The sequence below is a fragment of the Vidua macroura genome, chromosome 15 (assembly GCF_024509145.1).
Source record: "Vidua macroura isolate BioBank_ID:100142 chromosome 15, ASM2450914v1, whole genome shotgun sequence".
NCBI classification, from domain to species: domain Eukaryota; kingdom Metazoa; phylum Chordata; class Aves; order Passeriformes; family Viduidae; genus Vidua; species Vidua macroura.
In genome coordinates this window covers 10154400-10174997 of record NC_071585.1, presented here as the reverse complement: position 1 = coordinate 10174997, position 20598 = coordinate 10154400, and the positions used below count along the sequence as shown (strand labels likewise).

Below are 20598 nucleotides of genomic sequence, written 5' to 3'. Positions count from 1 at the left end.
GATTAAATATTGGCTGTAAAGAAAAGTTTGGAAACGCAAGTTAAAAATTTGTCTCCAACTGCTTGTTCCATGGAGGTTTTTAGAAAACACAATGTACAGATGCTTTTGCAAACTAGAAGTGGGGCGGAGATACATCTGTTTCTTCTCTGAATAAAATCTGTGAGACTTCCAGAGGTTTCTGTAACTTGAAATATCAAATAATTTATGTGAAAGCACCATGACTCATTTAAATTTCATATTATCCAAGACATATCTGTAAAGAAAATCTAATGCCTTTCTCTAAGTAGTGGAGAAAAATCAAACTGAAAGATTACCAGAGACACAAAGTACAATTAATATATTATTTATAGTACAATAGCTGAAATCAAGAAGGTACTGAAAGCATCACTTTAAAACCTAGAATTACTGAACTCCAGGTCAGTTCTACTCATGCAATGTGGGTTTGCAACTGTTGTTTCAGAACTTGAAGATGTTTTAATAAGTATTACACTGTTAAAAACCCAGGGTTTCAGTGAACAGACTTAATAGATTTAAGTGAAATAAATGACAATATCAGCTCAATCAGAAAAAATAAATGTTTTGATGCAAAAGCATCTGGTTTTCCTTACATAAGTGAATACTCATTAACAACAATCACTTTCTGTGTTCTTGGTCACAAAGCTCTGGTGGGCACAAACACCCTGGCAGAAATGAGCAGCAAAGGATAAATTGGTGACACCCACTCTGGAGTTTTGACCACCTTTTCCCTCCAGCTCAATCCTCTGAACCACATTTTTGGTTCCTACCATTTTTGGCCTAAATGTGACTTTACTCCAGGAACGGGAAGAAAAGGTGTTAAGAAACAGCTCAACCAGAGTTTCCTGAAATGTGGGGTCATTTCCATCTCTTACTGTTAAGAGCCTGATTATTTTATCCATCTTTCCCAATCAGCTTTAACAACTGTCAGAGCCTGCAGACCACCACAGTGCCCAATATGGCAACACCACCTGCCTGGAGCTGTAATACTTTGCTTGAGGCTGATTGGCCAAGACAACGGACTTGGGCTTTCAAAAGCACATAAATACCTCAGGTGGCAGCTGTTCAACATCTTTGACCAGATCGAAGAACACGGGTGACACGGCCCCAAAATGCCAGCTCTCAGTCTGGTCACTCTGGTCAGCTTGGTGTCCACTGGTGAGTTGTGATTGCTGTATTGCAGCTGGGCTTGACTGGGTTTAGGCAGACAATAATGAATTATTGAAATTCACTTGAACATAAATAATGCTGAGGTTTTTTCCCTCTAGTTTTATGAGGAATGATGGTAATGTGGACAGTTATGACTATTATAAAATATGGAATTAGGTGTTCATTAAGAGACATATATTGAAGTAGTTGGAGGTTTCAGAAAGAATCATAAAATCATTAAGGTTTGAGAAGACCTCTAAGATCATCAAGTCCAACCATCAACCCAGCACCATTAGAAAGCAAAAATAATTTATTTCATAAACTATTTTTAAACATCTTTATCTATAGCTTTGCTTTCTTTTTGGTTTATATACCTTAAAGTAAGACATCAGGGAAAAATGGATCAAGTCTATACAGCAGGTTGTATAATGTCCTTTTACCTACAGTTTCTGAAATGACAAACTCCTTGGAGCTCACGTCTTTCACTTTAAACACCCTATTTTGTACCTGAACACTTGCTGTTGCACTGGACTAAGAACATGGTTGAATTTTCCCCGTTTTTCCTCTTTTCCATGTGAAGTTTTCACCAAGCAGCTGGAGGCACACCCGCCCCAACAGCAGCACCGTCACTGGGCTCAGATCTGCAGCGGGAACCCCACCAACCGCATCCGCGGCTGCGACAGATACGGCTGCGGGAATTTCGGCGCTGACAGGTAACACAGCTGCCTGGCCAGGGGGGTCACCTTGCTTTCCTGAATTAAATGTTCAGGCAGGAGAAAGTACAGTTACACAGAGCTGACACTCAGAATGAGAGAATACTGTTGTCTGCAGGACCTCTTACTGATTTTTGGGCTATTCCTCAGCAATCTTACAGAAGCACAGTGATGCCACTGCTGACAACATTTGCAGGGGTGAAGGAGCAGGAGTGTTACATGAGTGTCACAGACAGAGTAAAGGAAATGGAAGTATTTTAAGGATTTGTGCTATTTACCCTTGTTGCTTATACTCCAGAAATTTAACCAACACTCAGCAACAGCTTACAGGAAGCTGAGTAGATTCAATTACACAAACTAAAAATCTGTCAGCATCACTGTCTTTAAGTAGGGACCTCATACAACAACAGGTTGTATTTCTCTGAAAAAATGCTTTTATATGTAGAATGCATTTTCTTGTCATCTCCTCTCCCCAGGCTCTAAAAATGTCCATCTTCATCATGCAGCTTCCAAATTTCTAAGTGAGAAAATGCCAGCCAATACCTGTTTTACATGGTACAGATTTTTCTGGGATAAAATGGTACTTTAACTGTTTGAAATACCCCATGAACTTGGGAAAATAAAAAATAAGCTTAAATTTGAAATTTCATCCTACTCTGAAGAAGGCCAGAATAATGTGAACAATTTACAACAACAACAAAAAAAAGATTCTTCAAACCTGCTACTTCTGTCCAATTTCATTGCAGGTAAAAAATTATTGTTAGACAAGCTCCAGCTATCATCCTGCATTACGTGACCAATTGAAACATAACATTAACCTTGAGAGATGCCCCTAATTATGTATTTCTGCCTCCAGGCACAGTGGCAAAGAAAAGCATGCAGGCGTGGACGTCATCTGCTCTGATGGAGCCACGGTGTATGCTCCCTTCAGCGGGCAGCTCTCGGGACCCATCCGGTTCTTCCATAATGGAAATGCCATTGATGATGGAGTCCAAATCAGGGGAGAAGGCAAGTAATTAACAGCAGGTGTGCTGTGAGGCGTGCACAAGTAATCACTTCATTTACTTGAGCAAGGTTTCTGTGGTTCTTCAATTCAAGCACAGTGTTGATTAATCTTACATCCTCTCTAGTACGTTGAAATACTGGAAGACAGCACCAGCAGGATGTACTCCTTTCCTATGCTTTTCTTGGAGAGGAGGGAAGAAAGGAGTTGAAAAACAGGTAGCAGGAAAATAACAACCCCAAATCAAAAAATAGGAAACAGTAAAAATAAAGCACCGGAAATATAGCCTCAGTTGTGCTAAGAGGATGTTTTCCTGTCTCTATTTTCCAACACCCTTTTTTCCTTTTTGCCCTGACAAATATAGTAATTTTGATTTCACCATTGTTGGTACCTTGACTACATTTCTGCTTCATCCTAACAGTCTCCAGTAAGAGGCTGGCAGAGAATGCCTCTTGTTCACCCCAGGAGAAGATGCAGCTCATGTTTCCTGACCCCGCTTCCTCTCCCGTCTCTCCCAGATTACTGTGTGAAGCTCGTCTGCATTCACCCCATCCGGTACCACGGCCGAATCAACAGAGGGCAACGACTGGGGAAAATGCTGCCAATGCAAAAAGTATATCCTGGCATTATTTCTCATATCCACGTTGAGAACTGCGACCACTCTGATCCTACTCATCTGCTTACACCTGGTAAAAAAACCCTTAACAACAAAAAACACAACTCAGAACAAGAGTAGATTTGCCCTCTAGGACCTGTGATACTCTTTTTGAATTTTTGTATTTAAATCATGTTTCTTCTGTGAAATAACCCTAATTTAGAAATATTAGCTTAGGTCTACATTCCATTTACATTTCCTAAAGGATTACAAATTTTATGGAGAAAAATCCAACTAGAAGCATGGGATGTAATGTCAGTATGTCCTTACCTAACTGTAAATCAAAGATAGTAGTTGCAAACATGCAAGTGATAAACAATCTAGACGTTAACTTTGATGTGCTGTGTTCCTGTGTTTCAAAGATGTTCCACCATTGCCACAACAGGACGGGCGCTGGGCTGCAGTCTGTGCTGGGAACCCTACCAACGAGATAAGAGGCTGTGATAAGTATGGCTGTGGATACTATGGAGCTCCAAGGTAATATAATAATTGGAACATGTGGGCTTTTGTTGTATTTCCACTGAATTAAGAGTTAAACTTTGTTTAAGTCACATAAAAATTACAGCTTTGAAGGCTTAGATTGGACTTGAGAACTTTTAGGCTCCCCATGTTGTTCATAAGACCTCTCTGCTTGGAGCTTTTTATCAGACTAAGCCATGCCTGACCTGACCTAGTGTTGGGAACACTCCTGACTCAAGTGGAGGGTTGGACTTGATGTCCTTCACACAACCAACCTTTCTGTGACTCTATGGTTTTATTAGACTCTATGGTCTTTATTTAAAGACCTGGAAGAAAGGCATTTTTCTCCAACTCCAACAGGTCATCCACCCTACATGACATTGCCTCACCTACACCTTTGCAGATCCTTCAGCCAGTTTGCCAAGACTGTTTCTGTCCTAACAACCCATTTCCAGATCTCAGCATGTGCTGCCTAGCCTCTCTCTGCAGCACTGGGCCTGACCAGAGGTTTCTGTAAAGATGTGTTTGTTTTCAGACGCAGTGGCAAAGGGAAGCACCGAGCAGTGGATGTCATCTGTGCTGACGGGGCCACCGTGTATGCTCCCTTCTCTGGCCAGCTTTCTGGGCCTATTAAATTCTTCCACAATGGAAATGCCATTGATGATGGAGTCCAGATCAGGGGACCAGGTAAATAGCTATCTGTCATTTAACATTTGTCTTGAGCTCATATAGGATGCATTACCTTGCAGTTAGCTAAGTAGTTTAGCCATGTTTTCTTCCACTTACATACAGAACTTTTTGCTCCTGCTACAATGCAAATAACTGAGTTCTGCAAAATGTCTTCAAGCTTTTCCCTTTCCTACACACAAATTCCCACCTTCTCCTTGCCTTCCCTCTTCTACTAAGTCAATGACTCCAACCACTACCTAATTTTTATGACCACAGTATTTCTGCTATTTTGGTATTTCCACTATTGCTATCTCAGTGGAAAGGACAAGACAGACATTGTTAATATTTCTGAAATATAGTACAGAAGAACAATTGCTTCATCAGTCATGTGAGGTTTTCCCTCTTGTTTTTTCACCAGAGTTCTGTGTGAAACTACTCTGTATCCACCCCATAAGATATAGTGGTGCCATTTCCAAGGGACAAGTCCTTGGGAAAATGTTGCCAATGCAAAGAGTATTTCCTGGGATCACATCTCATATTCACATTGAGAACTGCGACCACTCGGATCCTACAAGCAATCTTGAAAGGGGGAAAGGGCAAAGAGATTGAAATGGAAACACAGTAAATTTAAAATAAATCCATCTCAGCATCCAGAAGTTGTTTTTCTTCCCATGCACAACACTTCATACTATCACCTATTCAATACTTTGAGCCTTACACAAACAGCATCTGTTGGATGGCAACAGGGACTCACAAAAGAGAAAAAGATTTTTTTTTAATTTGCATTTACCAGAGAATCAGAAAATTAGCAATGACTGGCTATAAGCTTTCTCAAAGTCTGAAAAATCAGCTAAAATGCAAAGTGCTCACTCCCTCCTGTGGCAGAGAAGGTGCATTCCTGTCAGCTTCTCCCCCAAGCACCAGCTGGCCTCATTTGTTCAGATCAGGGAGAAAAAGAAATACTCTAAAAAATCAGCTCATCGAAAATCCCAACATTCATCAATGCAGGCCTATTTAACTGAAGTTTGCTGACATTCGACAGCCACATTTGATTACCTTAAAGGTCTTTTCCAACCTCAGCAATTCTGTGATTTGTGGCTTTGTGACAGGGATTGAGAGAGGGACAATACTCAACAGCCTTTTAAGTTTCCCCCTGAACTATATCTCTGTCACCAGTGTTTATAAATACACTAACACTGTTCTGTTGGCTAGAAGGAGGACTCCAGGACTTCCCAACAACTGACAAGCTTTGTCCACACTCCATTTTACAGTCTGCATGTCAGGTTTCAGGCACAAAAGTGAAATGACAATGACTACTTTGCCATTCTCCAGTTTCTCCCAAGGCTTGTCACATACATTGTTTCTAGCAGGAGAGAACCCCAAGAGCACAAAGTGCAACAGATGGATGAGTCTAGTGCATGGATTAAACCACTTTATTACATTTCCATTTGAAGCAAGCCACACATCTTGAACCAAATACTGTTTGGAAATATTTCAGTTTTGTGTTTAAATTATAATCCCCTGGATTATGGAAGTGCTCAGCTCACAGCCTCTAGCAACCAGTCAGATGCTTCTTAACTGTGCAACAGGCAATAAAGCATTACTCACTCAGGTGTGTGTAACCTTGAATCCAGCTGGGGACAGTGTGTCCAAGAAAAGAGTAGTTTAACCCTTTAGCTGTTGTTTTGTGGAAGTGGGGGAAAAACTCATTCTCTGCTGCAAATGCACTGGCTCTGGCTGGGGTAGTTAATCTGCTTCACAGGAGCGAGAATGGAGCTGTGGATTTGTACTGGAAACATCACTGGTAACACGGGGATATTTTTGCTGTAGCTGAGCAGCTCCTACACAGAGCACAGCCCTGCTCTGCTTTGTACTGCCCCAGCAGGCAGGAGGCTGAGGGTGCACAGCCGGGAGGTGACACAGACAGGACAGCCGAGGCCAGCTGACCCAAGGGACATTCCATACTGTATGACATCAGGCTCAGCATATAAAGCTGGGGGAAGGTGGAGGAATCGGGTGTTTATGGGTGACAGAGCCCTGCTTTCCTGGACATGGCTGATGGAAGTGGTGAATGGATTCCCTTTTTGGGGGATGCCTGCCTGTGTGACTATTAAACTCTTTCTATCCAGCCATGAGTTTTCTCTCTTTCACCTTCTGATTCTCTCCCCTATCCCTCTGGCTGTGAGGGGCTCAGCTGACAGCCAGGGTTAAGCCACGACAGTGACAACCACCACCAGCAATTTTTTGTAGACTTTGCATTATCAATAGGAAGATGCAACAAGAGTGGTACCAAAATCATTACAGCAAAAATTTATATACAATGTATTTAAGTTTACAGTGTGCAAAATGTTAACACAAAAATACATACTCTAATTTACATCAACTCACCATGCCTTTCCCCTTTTAAGAAAATAAATATAATACAATCTGTCTCAAAAAACAATTAAGAGCAACAAGTATTAAACAGTCCTGAATTAAATATTTCAGGATTACCTTCAGCAAGTCTTTCTCTAGAAATCAGGGCTTACACAAAGCTCTGGAAGAAACAGGTGAGATTACTACAGTCCATTTAGTCCACAATTTTAAGTGCTATAAATTCTTGATTCCAAATAGAAATGGATCAAAGTCAATTGTATTGCATTTGATCTTCCCTTCTTCCTACCTACATTTATAAAATCCTTCTTATTTCTTAGCAAGGAAAGCATGAACAGCATTCAGACATTAGTCTTTGATTACAAAGACTTGAGTCCAAATCCAAAGCTATTCCTTACTGTCCTGACAGTTTCCAAAGTGCTTTATTACTCACTCCAGCAATCTAGAACCAAACTTATAATTAGTAATTTTAACAAAATCTCTCTCATCCTTTTAACACATAAGACAAAACCAACATACTGTACAATGCATTCCTTAGTTTTGTAATCTGACAAAATTACTTAAAGTGCAATTTAAAGCTGGAAATTTTTTTGTAAGCATAGGCTTATTAACATTTTATTATACTGCCATGAATTTAAGCTAGATTATATCTGATTAACCCAGGATCGTTTATTTTAATATACAAGCTTTTACAATTAAAACATGAATTATTTTAAAAAATAGCTATATAAAACATCATGACAAGTAATACTGTACTCAAAATTCTATCCAGCTTTCCACAGATAGATTTCCTAAAGGAAAATAGTTTCTCTTCTGACTAGATCAGAAAGAGTAAACAAAGACACAAAAAAAAAACCCCAAAACCCAAACCCACTTTAAAGTAAATGGAATGCTTAAACTGAAGCTCAGAGAAGCCCAGATTCACTGAAGTTTGAAGCACCTGTAAACCACAGACATACTTTCAGAACTGTTAAGTACACTTAAATCTATTTTCTATTTCAATATATAATTAATATTTTAGAGTGTTTTGCTGTTAGTCTAATAGAGGTTTTCTCAAGGAAGAAAAACTCAAATCTGGAAGAAATTTTTCACACTTGATTTTTAAATTTTTTATTTGCATAGAAAGCGACACCCCGATTCCACCATTTTATCCACTCAGAGAATTTACCACGTTGGCATCATATCAGGAAACCACATTCTTCCAAGGTGTTTGGAGACTTCCAGATGAAGCCGATCTAAGCTGTAATCATTATCTGGAATCAGCACCTCCTCCATTATGGAAAGCTGAGTAAGCCTGCCCCCACACATCTTTACAAATTCAATAAAACCTCTGCAGGTGACTTCACACTCCCCCAGCCCCATGGCTGTTAGGTTCTTACAGCGCTCAGCAATCTGGATCAGTTCATCATCCAAAGGTTGAAGTCCATTGGCGCACACGACCAGCTCGATCAGCCTGGGGCAGTTCATGCCAATGCGACCCAGCATTGCCTTGCTCACTGCACGACCAAAGTACAGGTGTGTAACAGGTGTTTCCTCTCTGAAGAACGCATCAAATTCATCTTCATACAAGAAGAAATACATCACAATGTTGACTTTGGGGGAGTGTTTAACAAGAGCATCCCAGCTTTGCTTTTTAATGGTGTGAAATTGAACTTGTCCGGGATTTTCACTCACGACGTCAATGCGAAGGTGTTCGAGATCAACGTGTTTTTCACTTGAAAGAGCCAGCAGCAGTTCATCACTTAGTATGTAGTAGTTCAAAGCCAGCTCCTTAAGTCCATGACACTGATCAGCCACACAAAGAATGCCTGAGGAACAAAAAAATTTACTCATGACAAGCAAATATAAGCATAGCTGATCTCTTGTAAAGTTGGCTTGAGTTTTCATGCTTATATCCAAATCCCATGAAATACCCAAGTTCTAGGTATCCCCAAAGAGTTTTGGCCATTAACACTTCACAGTAAAAGACACAAGTCACATTCATCTTGGATCTGCATATCTCCTCATTGCTCCTCCCTATGCAGAATTTCCTCAGCTTTGAAGAACCAACTGAAATTACGTTAGTTTCAGCTGAAGTTGCCACCAGTCCCTTCCCTAATACTCATTCCTTCAACTTCCAACTATTTCAACAGTTTAACAGCTACAACCTTCTGTGAATTAAGACCTAAATAATGTTTACTCTTCCTAATCTGCTGGAATACAAAGTACATAGATTAAGTCATTTTTTGTGGACTCAAGAGTACAGGAATAGACCAGACCTAGACTCCCTTTCCCTAGCAGTAAGGTTTCAGGAGAAAGGAAGGTGAGAAGGGACCCTGAAGCCCTCTGAACTTTCAGCAAGGGCGTATTTTGATAGGAGTGAGTCCTTCACCAACCAATGAGGAAGTCACCAGTCCCAGATCTGGACACACGAGGGCACTCTGGAAGCTGGAAACAGAGTCTAACACCACAGGTTTCTGAAATTTGTACACACTCGCAGCACCTTGGAAAACAACTACTGACAACTGTTATAATCTCCTTTATCCCACCAAGCAGTAGCTGATTCATGGATCAGGGGTTCTGTGGTGTTCCCACAGAACACTAGTTAGTTAAGTTTACAAATCTGCACACATTAAGGAGCACCCACTTGGTTACCCTCACATAGTAAAGCAATGAACATCATGTCCTTTGAGCATGTGTGAAAGGCTTGCACTAATTTTGAAGGCCTCAAGACCTATCATCAGAGGTAGCAAAGCAGCTGGAGAAAATGAAAAAATATCCCCAGGATTCCAGAAGATGCAGTCAAGTGAGTAGCACCCCCACCTTCATCAACCCAACACATTAAGTAACAACCACCACCTTCTTCACCTTCCAACTGTTCAAACTCAAGACTAAGTCAATGATGATACTGAGACTTTACAACTCCCTTTTTCACATACATCCAGTACTCACCAGCAGGTGAAACATGAGGACAGCTGCTCATTTTCAGTAGTTTTAGAGTATCACTGTTGTTAGCAACAAGAACCTTCAAGGAAGGATCATCTAGGGGTGTGTCATCTATCTTGATTGATGATAATGACTTGGAGTTCACAAAAACTACTGTCAGTGCTGATGCAAAATGAGCCTATTTAGAGAAATTGAAAGAGGGGAAAAGTTCTTATGAAAAGATGAGCAAAACTTCAGTGCTTTGACCTCACATTCTGCACGGGCAAAAAGTACAAAAATAAACACTTCCCATGGATCCCCTTTTTCATGTAACAAAGGATTATTTCAACATAAACAGAGGGGGGGTCTCTGTTTAAAAACATGCTGCTGCATGTGACAAAATTAACCTTACACTCATTATTTATATACTCTGATTTATCATTTCACTGCAATACATTGATAACTATGGGGATAACTGGACACAGTGACGAGCCTGAAGTATCTGAAGTTTCTCTGCAGAAAAAAAAATGGCCTTTATTTTCCAGAAAGTAATTCTTCTGTTACTTCAAAGTAACCAGAGACTGTTTCAGAAAAATTGCCATCAACTTAAGAACAGAACATTAAGAAAGCTAAAGTGGTTTAAGAGTGAATTAAAACATGGTAGTTACAGTTTGTAGAACTTTACCTTAGAGACATTCATAAAGCTTGGTTTTGCTGTAGAGATCAAACCCAGTGTCTTGATAGAACAGTTCACCAACTGAGAAAGGATGTCACAGGCTGCTTCTGCTGACTCAGTACTACTATCAACCTATAAAAGCAATTTAAAAATAGTAAAGTCATTCTGCAGTATTATTTAGAAAACAGCACCATGGATACCCAAGACTGCAGGTTCCACATCTACTCAGCTCCTGATTGCAATCATCACAGGAACAAAGTGCAACATTGACTGAAAATTTCAAGACCAGAAAGAGTTCAGGGAAGCTACTATTACAAAATTTTCCTGAGTGTGACTGCTGGGTAATTAACACAAACCTTAAATCTAAGTCTTGTCTTCAAATAACCTCATGTTACTGCAATACTGTAACAGTACTGGTGCTACAATACACAGTGCTATGTATGTATTTTTTTTAAATGCCTATTTTTAGAGCCCAAAAAAGACTTGACGAAGTCCTTGCTCCGGTAAACTAATCCATTTTATCTACATGGACAACACATTCGCATCTTAAATAATGAACTGATTCAAAATTCGTAAGCCTGAAGAGTAACTTTGAACAAATCTCTTATTTTGCCTCACCTTCCACCTCTGTTTTGCACAACATTCACTATTTTCTTTACTCTGCAAAGGTTAGAGTGTAGAAAATTGGATGAAACTGTCTGCACATGGGGAAATAAAATGCTGCAGTAGTTGCATTTTTAAACATAAGACTTGCCAGGTACAACCCTTAAGGCAGCTGACACAGAACAGCTGCATCCCTCGTGCTCAGTGACGTGACACTGACCCACAGCTCATCCACAGCTCACCTTGAAGCTGACGTACTGCAGATGGTCAGCGTGCCTCTTGATAATCTGCTGAATGAGATCCGGATGTGTAGACTTTAAGTAAGAAGTGGCTGGCTGGCTAAGTTCAAATTCAAATCTCCTCCAGAGATCTGGGATATGAAAAACTTCATTCCACCTTCGACAAACAGAAGATGCCCTGGCTCGATCCACTAAAGTCAGGAACTGAAAAACACGCAGAATCACGTGGTGTGGAAGGCTGCCCCAGTCCATCGAGGTGCACGGGTCAGATTCCCCAAACCCTGAGCCATATAAACTAGTTTTTTGTTTTTTGCTTGGCTGTGATGTTCCAGGAGCTTCAGTTCCAGCCACCACCTTCTGCCCAGCTCTCTTCATGGTGAAAGTTTCAGGATGTAACAATCCAATGTATTCAAACTGCACAGGTTCCTGAAAGGTCTCACATACAACAGGTGTCTAGAAAAACACAGAAGATCAGGGAGGAAGGGAGAAAGGCCAGTGGAAACACAGTAAGCAATAAGTTAAAAAAAAATTAAACACAGCATGCTATTTTGAAAAGAAGCACATCCATATGTCAATATCCAGTGCACAGATGTTGTCAAGGACCTTCTCCCTCAGTATCTTTTATTTTGTACAACCTGGATTGAATCTGGAGAACTTGGACTTGTTAATTTACCAAATGTAAATTATTACTACTACAGTTTCATGTAGTAGTATTTCATAGTACATAAAGCATTTTGTAGGGATTAAGAAGTATTTAACAGCAATTTAACTTAGAAATGAAAAATGGATTGTTTAAATTTAAATTCAGTAGACAAACTATGGAATTTACTCATGATCTCTAAAAAAGGTTTATCAACTAAAAAACCTAATTTATAAACTCCTTTTTGAAACACAGATAAAACTGGAACAGACATGTTCACAAGAGTCAGATTGAAAAGTTTTGCCCACCTTCCTCAGTTTGTTTTTTTTCTAAATAATGCCAAAGAGACGAAAGTGTCTGTACAACTAACAGTAAAAAACTTCAGAGGCCACTTATCAAAGCAGGGCAAAGTAACTGAGTTCACATGCTGTTTTTCAGCAGGAAAAGGACTGTGACCTTGGAAATCAGCAAACTACATGGATCTACTTCAGCAAGGGATGTCTGCCTCACGAGCCAGAGCTCAGAAGAGCAGTGTAAGAAAAAAGCTCTGCTTTTACAGGCTGAAGCAGTGCAACCTAACCAAGTCCATTCTAGACTGAATTCTATTGTTCAGTCAATTTTCAACAACTGGCTTTGCCACTTCATTCTAGTAGAAGTTGAAGCCCCTTCTCAACTGTCTCACTAACCAGACCTTCTCTCTTCCCAGCCCGTGTGAAGTGAGTATTTTCAAACCAACTATGCATTTCTCAAGAAAGAACAGAGCATATATCTATTTTTACTGAACAAACTTCCATGGCAACCCCCACAGCTTGCTTTTTCTGGACTGAAAAATTTCCATAGTATCTTCATTATGGAGTGGAGGGGGAAAGGAAAAGAAAACAAAAACACCACAAATCCATGTATTACAAAAACAGCTGCCAAAATACATACTATGCTAACAAAAATTTACCTGGCATTTTCCCCAGCCTATAAAACCTGATCTGTTTGGTTCATGAGTGTCTGATGAACTCCATTTTTAAGAAAAGAAAGCATGTGTGCTCTTTGAGAAGCTGGAAAGAAAAATGTAGCCAGTTTATTAAGGGCTTTTCATATCACCAGCTTCACTACTGCTTGATTTCCTGACAAATTATCTCAATCACCAAGGAATTTATTTTAGGAGTTATACATACTCATCCAGTCTATTTAAATTTCCATTAGTGATTGGAATCAGTAATATATGCAGACAGATAAGCCAGCAACTCTCTTTAAATTATATTAAATAATAGTTTTTCTTCCCTGAGTAGACACATGACTTACACTAACAGTGTTACTACTGTAATGAAGATGCAAGCTCAGCATGAATAAACATTTTGCTCTTAGACCATCAAGTTATCATCTACACAACCATGTTTTATGACTTTAGATTACCTTAAGTCCCACAACAAATGGGTGTTCCAAACCATTAAGTGTGGATGTAGTAAACAACCATTACAAAACTCTCTCTTAGAGTTGATCACAGCCTTGCTAAATTTAGCAAAGGCTAAATGCCTTTTGAGTAAAATATACCTGTTGCTTGTTTTTCTTCCTCCCTGCTTGAAAAGAATTACAGACTTGGCTGTTTACTAAAACAAAAGTCCAGAACAAAAAATGAAATTGAACACATGCTATTGTTTGAGAAGCTTCTCCTTGCTATTGCTACCCTCATGCAGATCTGCAACATCTTGGTTAAAGATAGGTTTCTGATAAAAATGGAAATTTCTCCTATCTTACTTGAAACTTACTTGGACTTCATGGGTGCTTATTTGGCTCTCACAAGGAAGCTCTGACATCTGAGAATAACCAGAAAGGGCATTTCCCTAAACCACAGGTCAAGCTACAGACCAGAAGCAGCACTCCACATGTAGGAAGAGATGCAGCAAGGTACTGCTGATATACACAGCAGCTATGCTCTGCCTGCTGGAATTTGGCCAGAACTTGTTCTTGTTGCTACAGCCTTTAGAAACTGCTGTCTCCAGAATTTCTATGTTTAGTATTCCACACTACAGTCCTTTCTATCTAACAAAATGAATTCCTATTATTCAGTGTGGGATGCAGAGCCAGAAAAAGGTTCCATTGGTAACGCATTGTAACATTTTTAACAAACATGAAGCCCCAGTATTTACTGCAAAAATAAGAATCCTTATTTCATTCTGAATCCTTATGAGCAGTATATATTTTAAAGCACAACTGAAGTTGGCAAAGTGACAGTCCCAGGTGATATAACCCAGGCAGCATCCAAATGAGAGGTTACACACACACACACACAACCCTACCTCCAAAGAATGTGGAGGTTCCTGTCAAGTTACCAGCACCTTTCTGGTATCTGAACATCCATCCCACTGTTGAGTCATCCTGTATGTGTGCATGGATTCCTTAACCAGAAGGCAGGGATGGGTCCCAGAAGATGAACCGACCTGTGAAGCCACCAACCAGAGAAAAACTGTTCTGCAGTGTCTGGGAAACCCATAGAAAGGACTAACATCAATTCTGGAACCACGACTGAGACAAACAGAACCCACTGCTCTGAGGGCAGATGTGGAAGCAGAGCAACAGAATGTAACAAGCACATTTGTTTTTACCAAACATTATCTGAAAAATACCATTGAACTAAGGGGAAGGTGTTGGTAAAAAATAGCTTTTGCATTATCTACAGTTTTAGTCACATAAGCACTCTTGCAACACAGATACACCTCTGAATTCTCGAGTATTACCCAAAGAAAACTAAAAACCTTGGTAACAAATGTTTTGTTTTTTTTCAGCCTACTTTATACCAAAACCATGTGAGTCAAAAGTTATACTTAAAGACAGGACCTCTGATACTTTGACATTTAAAGACGCTTGACTTTCAACTTTACTCACTTTTGCTCCAAAATTATGCTTACTGCACCATGATAATCTTGACAGTAAACAAACAATTGTGGCTAATAAACTGTATCTGGAAGAAAGTATATCAGTAATGTACAAATATTCTCCCACATACTAATGGAAAAGCTATCCTGTGTCTTAGTATGACAGAGTATTTTGGTGCACTATGAGAAAATAGACCCAAACCCCCCATGTATCCAGTTACCAATTTCACATTATCTGAAGATGCTTTAATGGAAAGCTACAAGAACAGCAACATCCACCTCACTAAATCATGACAGATTTTAGAAACAGAAGGTATTTACCAGGTATTGTGTCCAACCAGTAATATCATCTTTAGGAACCTTCCAATACTGAACTTCTCTATTCTTCTTTAAAAATGGGACAAGACTTTAGATTCTCCCAGGTCATATCACCATCTTTAGAAAAACTACCCAGTTAATATCAGCTTTCCAGATTCCAAGCTTAACAAAGGTGTAGTATACATTATTTATGAATACATGAGAAGTAGCCCCCATCTTCCACACAAAATCAAACTCAAGTACTGCAATCCGTGCAAATAATGCTGCTGCTCAGCTCACACATCAGAAAATTTAGAGCTGAGTAGTCATGCTTGTCTATAAAGAGAAAGCTGATATTAATCAGTAACTCTGTGGGTGGCACCTGAAGAAATCTGTCATTTATGGTGGCCTTGTATTGCAGAGTCTACAAATATCACGTTCTCTCTCCTGTGAAGTGAGCAGAGTCTGTACAGCACATAGAATTCATTTTCATAAGTACTGTCAGTGTCTAACAAATAAAAGGTTTATAATGCCACATATGAACAGCATGCTTAAATAACATTACAACTGAGAGCACAAAACACTAAGATGCAATTTAAAGATTCAACAGAGAAGTGTATTAAGTTTATAAGCCACATATTTTGAAGCAACTTTCTTACCTAAAGAATGCTTCCAAGTTACAATAGGCAATAAATGAGTGAACTGAGGCAGCTGCAGCCATGGGGCACTCACATGCATCTGTCTGCTTTCCCCTCCTGTCCAGATAAAATGCCACAAAAACCTGCATTAGTTTTGGAAAAAAAATGATTTCATATTACATCCAATGCAAAAATGATGGGGAAATACATTGACATCAATTTCTGAATTTTCTTACTTTTGTAAAGGAGCTTGAGGGGATCATCTTAACACAAGGTAGCTTATCCCACAACACAAATATTATCATGGAAAGAAACATGAGGTCAGATTAAGTATAAAAGCGATGGGAAACAAATGTTGCAACTGCATTTACATTTCTTGGTCAACAGTACAATGTAAACAGCAAGTTATTCAGTATTTGCATTATCATTATCACTACTAGTGAATCTTGGTAAACAACACTGTAGCTACTAAAGTAATCTAAGAGTCATGAAAAACAGAGGAGAAAACCCACCCAAATGTTTTTTCCTGCCTTCTTCCCTTCTGTGGCAAGGCTGTCCAATGGCCTGGGGAAGGGTGTGATGAACACACAGAGGCCACAGGGCTCAGCTCCCAGCACAAACGTGCACAGCCCTCGCCAGCACCTGCCCAGGCCTGGCTGCAGTCACACGGCAGGAGCTGCTCCCGACAACAACAAAGCACCCAGCCACAGCCACCTCCCTGTTTATGAGCTCCCAGGATCCAGGTGACAGCCCCGGGCCACCTGGGACCATGGATCACTGCACCAAGGGGTTCAGATTAAAAGTCTCTTGCCTCCCTCCCCATTATTTTCTTTTAATATGACATTACAGGTAAGTTTGTGTTTCAGAGTTTTCCATCACATGTAATCATTCAAAGCTTTACCCCCAGGAACATCACAAAGAAAAGTATTTTATAAAAACACAACAAAACCCTGAAATCTTTGTTGTGATAAGGTTCACATTGCTTTTACATATCCCATCTTGGGGGTGGGGGATGAGTACCCTTCCACCTGCTCTGAACTCAGGATTTCAGTGTTCTTCCCAACATTCCTCATGTGGCCACAGGCAAAAGTAATTACTAAGAGTAAACTGACATCTGAAAATCAAGGAAAGGACAGTAATATCCTTTTATAGTAATAATTGTATCAAATATAGGTAGTCAATAAAGACTACCTACAATGCTCAGCAGGCTTCTGAATTTCACAGAGATGGGACTGGTTACCTGTAACAGCCAAATAACCAAGAGCACCCCTGAGGAAGAGAGCTTCTCTTGAACAGACCTGTCCCAAGACCCCCTCAGAAGAGAAGGAAGTTCATACTTTTACACTGCAGGTAAGAACTAGCAGATAATAGATTTTAGATAATACATTAAAAAAAAAAAGTTACTGGAAGTGGCTGTTAACAATAGAAACGTGATCAGGTGTACATCTAATGTACATCTGACTGTCTAAGGCCAAAAGAACCATCCAAAGCAATGTAAATGTTTGCTTATGTAAGCAGAAATGTATATAATAAAATATTACAGTTATCAGAGATGCAATCAAATACTGTTGTTATGCAAACAACAGTAAATTGTTATCTAAGGTAGTTATCCAAATGATTATCAAAGATAAACAGCAGCAACAGAGTCATTGAAATGAAACCCTTTGATAACTGCTGAGGTTCACCAAATCTATTCATATCCTCATTTGTATAAGCAAAGTATCAAAAATCGGTGCACGGCCCCCATACAGCTGTACCTGTGATCCAGTACTTTGACAGCTGCACCTTATCCTACTCAAAGTACCTCAAATGCACTAAAGCCAACAGGATTCAGAAAAAAACAAGTTAATTAACTGTTTCTGCAACTTATCTTGCCAACAGAGCTGGTTAAATTAAGCTAAAATTAAGACATTAAAACCTCTCCCATGGCATGGGAGCTTGGTGGGGGATTTGAAAAGTGGTTAGCAGTGGCTCTGTTAAACAAGCCTTCAGTAGCTTGTTCACTACTTTCCCAGGCTACAACATCAGTTCAAAAAAATGTTTTATTACTGTAACCAAACATATCACAGATCCAAGCCGCAAAGAAACTACTTCCTCTGATTTCTAGATTTCCCTTCCAGTTCTTAATACCGGGACTCAACAGGAATTAATAAAACACCATAAAATCAGGTTTCTAGTAGAAACCTAGCAACCAAACATAAATGCAGCAAAAACTGAGTTCCTTAAAAATAAAAACCCTCCAAATAACCAAGCTTGGAAATATTCTGGCATAAAGCAGGCATCTTTATAAATAAGCTTTGACTTTCTAACACCTGGAAATTAATGTTTACGGACCTGCCTTACACGGCTGAAATACTGGGCCCATTAATCACAGTGTCTTTAAAGAAATCGCAGTTCAGTGACAGCACCCGAGGCCACCCCCTCACCAAGGAACTCGGAATTCAGAGCCCTTCTGGGGAACAGGACCAGCACAGGGCAGGCAGCCCTGGAAAAATGCTGCCACCACAAATTCAACCACCGAGTATGGTGCAAAACATAGGGAAAAAACACATTTTAAGCCTAATTCTCAGAAGATCTAGTCCTTCAGGATGATGAGCTCAGAGATTAAGCTTCTTCTTCATCTAGGGCATATCAGACTTTTAATAGGTGGCGTTTTTGCTTCTGAAGAGGATTATTTAGTTTTTTTAATCAGTCCTTATTTTTGTCAAAACTGAGCCTCTAACTCAAGGGATTTACCGCATTTTTGTGTTTATGACAAACCCTCAAAATTCTAAAAATAACCACATTCAGCTTAACATCTTAATGTTTGCATTAATTTTAACTGAAGAAATACAAATACATTGCCCCTTTTAGTACCGTTTCGGTGGTGAAATTTAGATACTGGATTTCGACTGATGCGTTATTTTTAGAAGGAAGCAACCCACCCTTGCCCAACGCCCAAGACCCCTCGTTTTACTCAATGACACGTCTGAAGCTGCACAGCTCTTCAGAAAAGCTCTCTTGAGGGTTCACCTACACGCCCACGGCAGGAACGAAAAACAATTGTTACTTCCATAGGCTTTCTTGAAACCTTCCTACCGGGCTTGAACAATCCACTGAAGCTCTTTACATGGGAAAATCAGCTCGCCGGCAGCGCGCTCCCGCAGCTCGGTGAGAGCTCCCGGGATGGCACAAACCCAGGGTACCGCACACCGAGCCCCTCACGAGGTTCGGCGCTCGGGGAGAATTTAAGTCTCCAGGCGCGGAGTGCGCCTGTCGGTCTGTCAGTCCGTCCGTCTGTCTCCGCAACCCGGGCCGCCCCCGCGGCCTGCCCCGTCCTCCCCCCGTCCCCCGGCCGCCGCGCAAGGGCCGGTCCCCGCGGCCGCCCCGCCGCTCACCGCCGCCGGTGCGCGGCTCCCTCGCAGCGTGAGGCCGGGCCGAGGCGCCGAGCAGGGGCAGAGCAGGGCCAGCACCGCGCTCAGCCCGCAGCGCCCGGGACACGCCGAGGGCGGAGCCGCGGCCCCGCCGCCCCAGCGCAGGCGCCGGGCGAGGCGGCGGGCGGCGGGCACGTGACGGCGGCGCCATTTCGCGCCGGCCGCCCTCGGCCCGCGGGTAAAATGGGGGGGCCGAGGGGCGCGCCTGGGGCCGGCAGCGGCCGACAGGCACCGACAGCCCCGCGGGGACGCGCTCCGCTCCTGGCCCTCGCCCGCGGGGCAGGAGGCGGTTGGTTCCCCCTCACTAGGCCTCCATCTCAGACTCACACAATCATTTGCGTTGGAAAAGACTTGTGTGATCATGGAGTCCGACCTGTGACCGAACAGCAACTTGTCAAACGGACCGCGGCACTGATAGGAGGGATGTGTGCTCATGTCTTCCCGAGCCGTTCCATGGCTCAGGGTATGGGTGTCAGCGTCTTCGAAATAGGTCTTAATGTTTCTACCCGCTTCAAGCCGTAGGTTTGTTACAGAACCCAGACAGTTTGACTCCTGAAACAGACAAATGTACAAGCCTGAGTTCCTGAACTTCGGGGTTAAATTACAGCTTCAAGGGGGAAAATGCAATATGGGGTAGGCGGCTGGGGAAGGCTGTGCCTTCCTACTGCCTCAGCTGATGGGGAAAGGAAGAGGACAACGTGTGGCCAGGAGTTTAGGATAAAAGGAGACTGTGCCCTCCGAATGCTCTAGAAACAAGACCCCACGGGCATGTGCCCCAGTGGACTCTCTCTCTTTATTGGAATAAAGTTGCAGGGCTCTTCTGTCTCCTTCCTGGACACTGGCTTTTCCTATTGTGATTTTCGGTTCAGCACTGAGTGTCACGTCTAGCTTTTCCTTTAACACCTCCAGGAATGGCGATTCCACCACCTCCCTGGGCAGCCCATTCCAATATCTGATGACATGTTTTTGGGAAGAAATTCTTCCTAATGCCCCTGGTCCAGCTTCAGACCATGTCCTCTTGTCCTATTGCTGGTTACCTGGTCACTGACTCCCACCTGGCTGCACCCTCCTGTCAGGGACTTGTAGAGAACAAGAAGGTCCCCCTTGAGTTCCTTTATCCCCAGGGGCTGTTCCCTCCAGGCAGAGCCATCCCCTGCCCTTCCCATGGGAGCTAGGCATAGAATCATAGACTCAAAGAAGGATGGCGTACAAGCAGCTATTACTGGTTTTCTAGCAATCTTTTGGCCAGAAAGGGCCCTATTCTGAACAGCAAAGCTTTCCCTGC

The 20598-nt window shown here is 41.5% G+C and overlaps 2 protein-coding genes across 7 annotated transcripts; one reads left to right on the top strand and one right to left on the bottom strand.

Annotated features, from left to right (window-relative positions):
• Nucleotides 1-1108: 1108 nt before the first annotated feature.
• Nucleotides 1109-5278, top strand: LECT2 (leukocyte cell derived chemotaxin 2). The gene is made up of 7 exons (XM_053991305.1): nt 1109-1173; nt 1745-1877; nt 2734-2885; nt 3399-3569; nt 3898-4012; nt 4530-4681; nt 5082-5278. The coding sequence occupies exons 1-7, from the start codon at nt 1128-1130 to the stop codon at nt 5270-5272; spliced, it is 960 nt and encodes a 319-aa protein (XP_053847280.1). The 5' UTR covers nt 1109-1127; the 3' UTR covers nt 5273-5278.
• Nucleotides 5279-6081: 803 nt separating this feature from the next.
• On the bottom strand, nt 6082-19407 carry LOC128814961 (F-box/LRR-repeat protein 21-like). Of its 6 annotated transcripts, XM_053991310.1 has the most exons (9): nt 19278-19407; nt 15922-16017; nt 14390-14530; nt 13848-13906; nt 13048-13147; nt 11462-11911; nt 10626-10748; nt 9968-10139; nt 6082-8844 (listed from the first exon to the last, which is right to left on the bottom strand). In XM_053991310.1, the coding sequence occupies exons 6-9, from the start codon at nt 11831-11833 to the stop codon at nt 8201-8203; spliced, it is 1311 nt and encodes a 436-aa protein (XP_053847285.1). In that variant the 5' UTR covers nt 11834-11911; nt 13048-13147; nt 13848-13906; nt 14390-14530; nt 15922-16017; nt 19278-19407; the 3' UTR covers nt 6082-8200. The 6 variants fall into 6 exon arrangements, with proteins under 6 accessions (XP_053847285.1, XP_053847286.1, XP_053847284.1 ...); XM_053991311.1 differs by lacking the exon at nt 13048-13147; XM_053991309.1 differs by lacking the exon at nt 13848-13906.
• Nucleotides 19408-20598: the final 1191 nt, after the last annotated feature.